At 50.2% G+C, this 10314-nt stretch overlaps 1 protein-coding gene across 3 annotated transcripts in view; it reads right to left on the bottom strand.

Moving 5' to 3' along the window:
* Positions 1–4597, bottom strand: part of MLLT1 (MLLT1 super elongation complex subunit) — a 78352-nt gene extending 73755 nt beyond the window's left edge. For all 3 annotated transcript variants that reach the window (XM_081136475.1, XM_081136474.1, XM_081136473.1), the window contains exon 1: positions 4462–4597. In XM_081136475.1, coding sequence (XP_080992601.1) covers positions 4462–4473 — 12 coding nt within the window. In that variant the 5' untranslated portion in view covers positions 4474–4597. The remainder of the gene's footprint in view (positions 1–4461) is intronic.
* Positions 4598–10314: the final 5717 nt, after the last annotated feature.

Genomic DNA, 10314 nt, shown 5'->3' on the forward strand with positions numbered 1-10314 from the left:
GTGGGGGGCTCTCAGGAGCAGCCACTGAATGAGAATGTGAAAAAGACAGAAAATGAAGGATTGCCCTCAGTGACAATCCAGTCAAGAGACCAGTCTGCCAGAAGTGGAGACAGAACCAAGCTACATGAGGCCCTAGTCTTCTAACTGCTGGTACACAGGGGGCTAGCAGCCAACACCTGCACCCCTCTTCTAGCTCTGTTCAGCCTTGTTCCTTTCACCCAGGGCACAAGGTTAATGATAAAGGGATGAGAGGGAGCTCAATGAATGCTCTCTGGAAACTCTCTAAGGATAAATGTACAGACCATGTGGATATGCAAATAAACCTACAATCTTTAGTTTTCATGTTCCTGAAAACCCCACCAGAAAGGCCTGGGACAGAATATATATTATATAAGCACGAGATGCCCACAGACATCTAGACAGCATGCCGGGTGTTGCCAAAGTTCTCCAGGGAGCAGTTTGGGGAGATTTTTTTTTTAAATGCGCACAACCCCAATAAAGGCAACTGTGGCCAGGCCAGTGGACCTGGTCACAAGGGTCTAATACCTAGCTACTTTTGTTCTGTTAATCCTCACCTGAGGATATTTTTTCCATTGCTTTTTCAGAGACAGTGGAAGGGAGGGAGGGGGAAGGGGGGAGAGAGAAAGACATCAATGTGAGAAAGACACATTGACTGGTTGCCTCCCACACGTGCCCCAACTGGGGAACAACCCAGGTATGTGCCCTTGACCAGGAATCGAACCCTTGACCCTTCAGTGCTCAGGTCGATGCTCTAACCACTGAGCCACAGAGGCCAGGGCAATACTGAGTTACTTTTATTTAACCAACAGTTGCCAAAGCTTGTACAAAATTGCATTACATGGACATAAATGGGAACAGCACTCAGGTCCCTGCCCTCAAGTATTTTACAACATACAGTGGTACTTCAGTTTTCGAATGTCTCCGTTGACAAACATTTCGGTTTACAAACGCTGTAAACCCGGAAGTAAATGCTTCAGTTTTCGAACACGCCTCAGAAGTCCAACATGCCACATGGCTTCCGCTGAGTGAAAGATCCTGAGGCCCAGCTGTTGGCTGTTGATCCCTCAATTTTTGAATGTTTCAGAACTCGAACAGTCTTCCAGAATGGATTACATTCGAAAACCAAGGTACCACTGTATTAACTTCAGGACAAAAACTTGGCATGCTGACTTCCCAAGCAAGTTTCAGAGCTGGGTGGGGGAGAATCCAGTCACACTCATGTGAGTGCTCTGAACAATTCCAAGGTCTCAGGAAAAGAAGAGACCTACCTAAGAATGCCACCAAGGCTTGACCTCCTCTCAGGGCCTTCCTGAAGCCTGCATTTACACATCTGTAAAATGGGCCATCGTCGTTAGAAATAAACCTCCCCTTCCAGAACAACAGACTATGGTTGCAAGCAACTGTTCCCAATTTAGAACTCAAGAGAAACTTTCGAGGAATCAGCATTAATTCAACTGTGTGATTCAATGGGTTGGCCACACATCTTGGGTGTCATGCCCAGTGCTTCTGTGAAGGGAGGACACCCTAGTCCTTTGGAGAACAGAATCACCCAGACACTGACACTACTTCTAGTTCCCCAGGCAACCCACATCCCCAGGCAGCCCTTCCCCACGCTCCCAGCATCTGCTCAGCCTTTATGCCTAATCCTTCCCTACCATCCTTGGATAAATCACACACCTAATGAGCAAAGATCTTCACCCGCCCCCCAAAGTACATGGCCTCCTCCCCCCTAAAAAAATACAAATCCCACAGACATTGGACGTGTTAAGTACAGACTTGGGGTCAAGACAGAGGGAACCATAAAGACTTTTCCTATCCATGAGGAAAGATTTCAATGCTGAGAAGTTGGGAGCCCAGAGCAAAATACAGAATCACCTTTCTTAGCTGGCCTGAAAGTTCTAGAGAACATAACAGGAAAGCAAAGAGAAGCAAAGACTCCCAATGCTGCCAGGTCCTTAGGGGGAAGTCCTGTTGTTCCCCATCAGACTGAGGCACTTACTGGTTTGGGACATCCTGGGGGAGAATGGGAAAGGCTGAGATTCTGCTGGATTCAAAGCCTCTGCCGTGTACCAGAAGTCATTCTGGAACACTGACCGCCAACTAGCCTACTTGGGCACTCTCTCAAATTTGCATGAAAACACAGCCAGGATGGAGAATCAGTCTATGGGGTGACACATACTTTCCTTTGGGATCAGTTTCACTTGCAAATACTTCTGCAAGGATCTAGGCTAGCAGCCTCAAAAGAACCTTTCTGCCATCTCTCCAGGCTGCCCAATGAGGGGGATGACAGGTCAGCAGTAGTAGTTATTGGGTAGTTAAAATATGGCGGGCATGACTGACACACTGACTTTTTCATTTTTGGTTCATTTATGTTTAAAGAGCCACAGGTACTGGTGGCCACAGCACTGGGTAATGCAGATCTCACTCTCTAGAGTGTGTTCAACAAGTCCACTCTGTCACAGACCAAGAATGCCACCTATTCTCACCATTCCACTTACATAAATGACAACTGTTCAGAGGGAATGAACACACTTGGGCCTAAGACATCTTCCCGGGGAACCAGCAGGTCAAGTAAGAGGCAGGAGTGATATTCTATGCCCATGTGGTGCCCAACGAGCCCTTTCCAGAGGTGAGCTTTGTTGAAAGTGGACACTGAAGGTATATTTTGTTTTGTTTTTTAACTCAATATGAACGGAAGGCAACAAGCTTTGTATCTTCAAGGGAACTGAATTCACGCTGCAGAACGCCACCATTCAAATGCGATAAACTCTTCCTTCCCTCTGAAGAGAAAGGTAGTAACCAAAGCCACAAGGGAAATTATAGTGAGACGGTGCCACAAACACAAGTTTCAATGATCTTGTGCCACCACAGGCAGCCAGGATGGATTGGGGAGAGGTCTCCTGGCCTACACCCCTGAAACATCACACAGAACAGCACCTTACCAGTCAGAGCCGCCTCAGTGGCGCCAGCAACCAGGGACGCCCCAACCTGCCCTCACTAATGGCAGAGATTTCAGCTGCCACCCCCACAGCCCCACACCGCCTTTCCTGGCCTCACACCCCTGGAAACCAGAGACAGCAGGGGAGGGTGGAGAAATAATAAAGGATCCTATGCTGGGTGCCACAGTGGTCCTGGGCTTGAGGAAGGGAAGAGGCCTGGGTACTGAAGAGGAAACAGCACAGAGCTGGTGAAGGGGGTTCCAGAGGTCAAAAAAGCCTCAGGTTCACCAGAACTGACAGCACCGGCTCTGTTTCCAGAAGGAAGGGAGGGGGGCCATGGGTAGAGTTTACAGAGGTTAGGGAACCACCTGGGGTTTGCAGCAAGGCTCTAGGTGGAAGCTCTAAGATGCTGGGGAAAGGGGGTGGGGAGGATGATGAGGTGTGTTGGGAGGAGAGGGTCCGGGCTGAAAGTCCTGAGGTATGTGCGGCATTTAGTGCCTGAAGGGTGTGGGGGCTCCAGGTCAGAGCAGAAACTGCTCCAGGGCTTGGTCTAAAAGAAGAGGGTCTGAAGGTGAAAGAGACAGCTCCTAAGGCACTGGGGTCTCAGGGAGGGTGACCAGGGCCTGAAACCAGAGGAGGCTGAGGCAGCAGAGTATGTCAAAGGCATCCGAGGAACCAACCCCAGGCCCAAAGAGGGGGCTGCTCAACGAAGGCCTGGGTCCTTGTGGGGAAAGACTCAGGCCTTAGCCAGGGTTTGAGGGGAAACAGACACTCAGGCTGAGGCAGGGACAGGATGAGAGGGGAGACTCAGGCCTGGAAGACGATGAGAGGGAAGAAGACTTAGGGTTTGAGGAAGGAGAGGGCTGCAAACCAAGGTCCCAGGGGTTCTGGAGGTAATCAGGTCCCAGCCTTGGTTTAAGGGAGAGGAGGCAGCAGGTTGGGGACTCCAGGAGTCTGAGGGGACTCAGGGGCAAGGGTCCAGAAAGGAAAAAAGGCAGGACGGCTCTGATCCAAAGGGGGTACAGGCTGGATCTGAGGAACCTGAGGGGTTCCCCAGGGGTGCCTTTGGGGACGCCGGGCTGGGACCCCAAGGGATATCCCAAGGGCTTGGGTCGGGTTGGGATCCCAAAAGGCGCCCCTAAGGGGTCTGGGTCGCCTGTGAGGGTTCTGAGCTGGGCCGGGTTCTTGGGGAGCGTCTCAGAGGATTCCTGGCTGGACTGGGGTGACAAGGGGCGTCCCAGGGGGGCTCTGGGCCAGGCCTGCCCGAGGTCCTCAGGAGGGTCCCAGGCGCTCCAGCCAGGCCCCGGTCACAGATGGGGGAGGGGCGCCCCTGCCCCACATAAAGGCTCGGGGAGCGGCGGGCGCGCACAAAGCGGGGAGGGCGGGCGCCGAGCGGGGGCCCGGAGGCCTGGACCCAGGAGAGACGGGCGGAGGGAGGGAGGGAGGGAGGGGGCCGGGCGGGCGGCGCGGGCTGCGCTGGGGCGGCGCGGCCGCTCCTCACCTGATTGTCCATGGCTGCCGCCCAGCCCCGCCCCCGGGCCCCGCGTCGCTCGCCGCCGCCGCCGCCGCTGCCGCTGCCGCCGCTCAGCGCCTCCCCGCCGCCCTCATTGTCTGTCAGGCGCCGCCGCCGCCGCTCCCGGCCGCCCGCCCGCCCGCCAGCCCCGCGGAACCGGAAACCACAGCCAGTCCGGGTCGCGCACCGACCCCGGGCCCCCGCCGCCGACTCGGGCCCGCAGCCCTGACTGACAGCTGCCTGGACCAACCAACAGCGCGGAAGGCCACTCGTGGGGCGGGCCTTCCGGCCTGGCGCGGACCGGCCGGGCGGCTCTCGGAGGGACGAAGTCCTCAGCCAATGGGAGGCCCGGACCGGAGGGGCGGGAGGAGGGCGGGAGGAGGGCGGGAGAGAGGGAGGCGAGAGGCAAGTCCCACCGCGGGAGCGCGAGGTGTGCGCCGCACGTGGAGGGGGGCGGGGGCGGGGCGGGCGGGCGCGCAGTGCCAGCGCGCTGTGGCCCGCAGGGGGCGTTGCCTGGTGAGCGGAGCCTCACCTGCCAGAACCTCCCCAAGCTGGAGCTGTGGTGTCGGGTTCCAGCTCTGGGGAGGGAGCCCTAGGGACACTTTTGTTTCCTGGTCGCGTGCCGCTACTATGTGATGGAATGAGCTCTGGAACTGCAGATTAATTTTCCTATCCTTGATCTACGCCGTGGAAAGCCTGGTCAACTGGTTTCTCCCCCTAACTCTCAGTTTGCACATCTGTAAAATGGGGACAATCATAGAATGGCGTGATGCTAGTTGATGCTAATTTGAAATCGTGCTGCATTAAAATGATCAAAAGGGTCTCATTATACCTCGAAATTTATGATGCTAAACCCTCCAAAAAACAATTTTGAATTTACCCATGATCCTATAATTTCACAAGGACTTGTAAACTATATTTAGGTTGGATATAGAAACATCCCTTCATCTTTTTCAGAGCCTTGTAAGCCACTTGTCTCTCGGACATTAGGACTTCTGCCTGCGATTTGGGGACCCTTGTGCAGTTATTTAAATTCCTTCTTATAATTAAAAATCAGTTTGGGGTTTTGTTTGTTCATTTGGGGGCAGGGGTTTCCCTTCATTTCTCATTTAAGTGTCAGTCAAGTATTCATTAAATGGTGTGGCAGGTACTTTGCACATAAGAACAGCACGGGAAAAATCAATAACTTTGGATTGTCAGTAAGTCCAGACAAAACCTCTGAAGATCAGGTCACTATCATAATAACACTGTACTTGTTAATCTAAGGCAGGGTGTGCTGGGGACCTGCTGGGGGTGAGTGGCATGGAGATCTTGCTGAGAAAAAAAGCAGCTACTTTAGTGTCGATACAACTTCAATAGTTTAAAATCCTGTAACTGGATGTAAATAGGTCAGTGGTTCTATGTGGTCCTTGAACCAGCAGGCTCAGCATCACCTAGGAACTTCGTTAAAAATGCCAATTCTTGTCTCCCTATATTTATGGAATCAGAAACTCTGCGTGTGTGGCAACACCCAGAGGTTTGGTTTAGCAAGTTCTGCAGATTATTCTGAGACGTCCTCAACTTTCAAAACCAGTACCCCAGGTAAAGAGATAAAAATGAGAAGGGTAGCAATTTGTCTCTTAAGGAAGCTTGCAGTGAAGAACGTTTAAGCTACAATTGTTGCAAAGAGCCACGTTTTTTTAAGTTCAAATGGGGATTCTAATGTGCAGTCTGGGTTAAGAATCACTGAACTGCAGTTAACACTTTTTGTTGTTACTGTATCTAGTTTTATGGTTATTTTTGATCTGTGACAAATGACTTCTTAAAGTGACACAATGTTTCCTACGTACATCAGTGTGAGAAAAGAAAAACATAAAGCAAATAGTAATTTCAGCATATGGCAGAATACATGATTGATACATGTTATCTCAATGTTACAAATAATGAAATTGACACATAGAGGGAGCTATAAGTGGACCCAAGTCCCAAAGCTAGAAAGTAACATTTTGAACACAGGGAGTCTAGCTTCCTGTCTATAACCTGCTACCAGCTTAGGCCCCTATCGCCCTCTAGCGGTCAGGTTTATTAGCACCCAGAGGGAGTACTTGGCATTGACTCCCCTTTCACCTTGTAGATGGTTCAGCCCTTGAAGATTTTTTTTTTTTTAATCCGCTTTCTAGCCTCCAGCATGTTCCCTGTACTTCAGGTTCTTGCCAGCCACAAATGTACTCAGCACAGTTTCCTGCCAGCCACAAATGTACACACAGCCACTCATGGCAATATTGAACATGACCAAGCTGGAGCAGAGCCCAGTGGCCAGTTGGAGACCTACCCCAGATTAACTTCAATCAAAGCAGACCTTGACTCTCACGCTGGGGCTTTGGGCCCTTATCCCATAGGCCATAGGGAGCCATGAATGGTTTTGGAGCCAACCCAAACTATGTGTAAAAGGGCAGTATACTAAACATTGCAATTTTTCTCTCTCTTAGTATCATTCCCCCTTTTTCCTAGCAATAGTCCCTGATCTGGGAGCTCCTCCCAGGACCAATATGAGCCTGTAAGGCACTTCTGTATGAATTTTTAAATTGCAGCCCTTCCAATATTTTATCCTTTGGGACAACATGGATGGAACTGGAGAGTATTATGCTAAGGGAAATAAGCCAATCAGAGAAAGACAAATATCATGTGATCTCACTCATCTGTGGAATATAATGAACAAAATAAACTAATAAACAAAATAGATCCAGAGACATAGAACAGACTGGAAGCATGGAATAGACTAAGGGATCTCAGATGGGGGAGTGGGTGGGCAGAGATTAACCAAATATTTACATGCATAAATGCATAACCCAAAGAGACAATAGTGTGGGGAAGGCCTGGGGATAGGACCGATGAGGTGTGGAGGGGATCAGTGGGGGGGAGGGGGAGGGGGAACACCTGTAATACTTTCAACAATAAAGATAAATTTAAAATTTTTTAAATAAAATTAAAATTAAAATAAATTGCAGCCCTTCCAGAAGAATGCCAACTCATGGCTTGAGGGAGGGCTTCAGCCCCCACTTACCCCTCTCAAACCTGAAGTAGGAATGGGGCTTTTACCCCCTCACTGAACACCAATCAAAGGGCTGCATCCCTCTGGCTACTGGGATTGGTTCGGGGGAAGGGAGGGCGCATGACCTAAGATCAGTAGAGAGTGGCTCTGGGAGCTTTATTAAACCTTAATTGAGGTAAAAAATCACATAACATAAAACTAACCATTAACAATGTCAAGTGTACAGTTCAGTGGCATTTAGAACGTTCACAATGTTGTGTAGCCTCCACCTGTATCTAGTTCCAAAACATATTCTTCACCCCAAAAGAAAATCCTGTACCTTTTAGCAGTCACTCTCCATTCCCTCCTCTCAGCCTCTGACTACCATTAATCTGCTTTTCGTCTCTATGAATTTGTCTATTTTCTGGACATTTAAATGGAATTACACCATAGGTGGCCTTTGGTGTCTGGCTTCTCTCGCTGAGCATGTTTAGCATGTTGTAGTGTGTGTCAGCGTTTGACTCCTCTTTATAGCAAAATAATATTCCATTGTATGATACACCACATTCGATTTGCCCGCTCTTCCATCACTGGGCATTTATGTCGCTTTCCCCCCTTTGGCTCTTATCTATAGTGTTTGTATAAACATTTCTGTACAAGTATTTGTCTGAATACCTTTTTTTAATTCTGTCGAATATATACCTAGGAGTGGAATTGTGGGACCATATCAGGTGTGGCCCTGTGCAAGTTGCTTGCCCTCTTTGAGCCACCTCTATAAAATGAGAATATTCACCCTGGCTCGTGTTGCTCAATGATTAGAGCGTCAGACCCCACACCAAAGGGTCACAGGTTCAATTCCCTGTCAAGGGAACTCACCTGGGTTGCTGGGTTCGCTCCCCGCCCCAGGTTGGGGCGTGTGAGGGAGGCAACCAATGGATGTGTCTCTCTCACATCAATGTTTCTCTTTCTCCCTCCCTCCCTACCTTCCTCCCACTTTCTCTCGGAAAAAGCAATGGAAAAAATATCCTCAGGTGAAGATTAACAAATAACAATAATAATAATATGAGAATATTCCTCTCTGTCTGAAGGGGTGTGGGGAGGTGGTATTAGGTTCAATGATGTGTCTCATGGGCAGAGAGCACGTGGTAGTTGCTCAATAAATACGAGTGGCCCTTTCTCTTTAATACCCCAATCTCCCCAGTGAGCTAGATGGGCTTGCCTCAAGTCCTTTTGGAGTGAGGCACTCCTAGGGCCCAGATAACACACCTGACACCCATCTTTTGCAGAGAATATCAAGTGGTCCATGGGTACTAAAACCCATCCAGGGTCCCCAGGTTAAGAGCCTCTTACTCTGGTCCCTCCTTTGCTTACTAAGCTCTGGGAGCAGCTTTCTTTCAGTTGCCCCAATGCATTCCCACCCCAGGACTTTTACACCTGCCATTTCCTCTGTCCAGAATGGTCTTTCCCAGATCTTGCTGTGGTTGGTTTCCTCTTGTCATTGAGGTCTCACCTGGAGAGGCGCTCACTTTCCATTTAAAAGGGCTGCTCCACCACCTCGTGGTTCTCTTGAACATCACCACGCTCTACCTTTTAGCCAGGGGTGGGGAACGTCTGGCCCGCGGGGCCATATATGGCCCACGAAATCATTTGGTCTGGCCCTGCCAAGGCAATCACAGGCGGGACTCGAAATTCAATAAATTTAGGAGCTTTTTTCATAGCTAATTTTTAAGTTGATAATGTTGTATGGCCTGCCAATGATGTTATAAATATCCAAATGGCCCTTGGCAGAAGAAAGGTTCCCCACTCCTGTAAAATTTAGGCAGACCCATTGGTACCTGGAATTGCTTTTGGTGTGTCTTTTTATCTAACCTGTCTCCTCGTTAAGTCAGGTACTTCATATGTCTTTGTTGCCGTGTGGTCCCAAGGGCTGGTGTAAGACATATAGTTGACAATGTCTATTTGCTGAAGAGATGGGACAGTGAATGAATGAATGACTGAGAGGTACAATTGGAAGAATGGTGGGATGATTTGGGTGGATAAGTGAATAAAAATGGATGGTTTAGTGGAGGAGAGTGATAGATAACAGTCAGCTGAATAGATGGATGGGAGGATGATAGGGGATGGGTGGGTGGGTGGGAAGACAGATGGATAGATGGATGAATAAATTAAAGGGTGAGTCGATGGACAGATGTTTGTCAGATTCCATGCTGAGCACTTTACATACATTATCTTGTTTCATCCACACAGAAATTCCATGAAGGAAGGAATATTTCCATTTTACAGACAAGGTGTTTGAGCTTCAGAGGTAGGAAAAATCACTCCCCCCAGGTACTACAGCCAGGAGATGGTGGAGCAGGATTCGAACAGGCCCCCTAACTCCCAGCCCTGTGCTCCTAACCACAGTGAAAGACATACCCCCTCTCCCTGGCTTTGCGAGCCCGCACCGGCCCTCCCAGCTCCCCGTCCAGGTGTCCGCGTCGCCCTGCTGTCAGCCAGGGAGATGGCCACGGAAGCCCACGCGTGAGCGTGTGTGAAGGCCTGCAGGTCTCTGCGTGCAGGGCGAGGACAGACGAGGCGAGTGGAAAGCACGTCCATCCTCAGGGCTGGCCCCTAGGTACCAGGGACAGTGCATGGCCAAAGGCAGGTCCAAAGAGCCTGGTAGTGACCGCCACTATCAGTAAGGCGCATGTGGACCAAGCCCCAGCCTGAGGTCATTCCCAGCAGACGCCACTTAATCACAGCAGCTGTTGTGTGGGAAGCAGTGGACATGAGGAGGTGAAAGAGAACTGGGCAGGTCATGGAGGGGAGCTGTGCCCGGCAGCCCCGCAGGA

The sequence above is a fragment of the Miniopterus schreibersii genome (genome assembly GCF_964146895.1).
Source record: "Miniopterus schreibersii genome assembly, chromosome: 4".
In the NCBI taxonomy this organism is placed as follows: domain Eukaryota; kingdom Metazoa; phylum Chordata; class Mammalia; order Chiroptera; family Miniopteridae; genus Miniopterus; species Miniopterus schreibersii.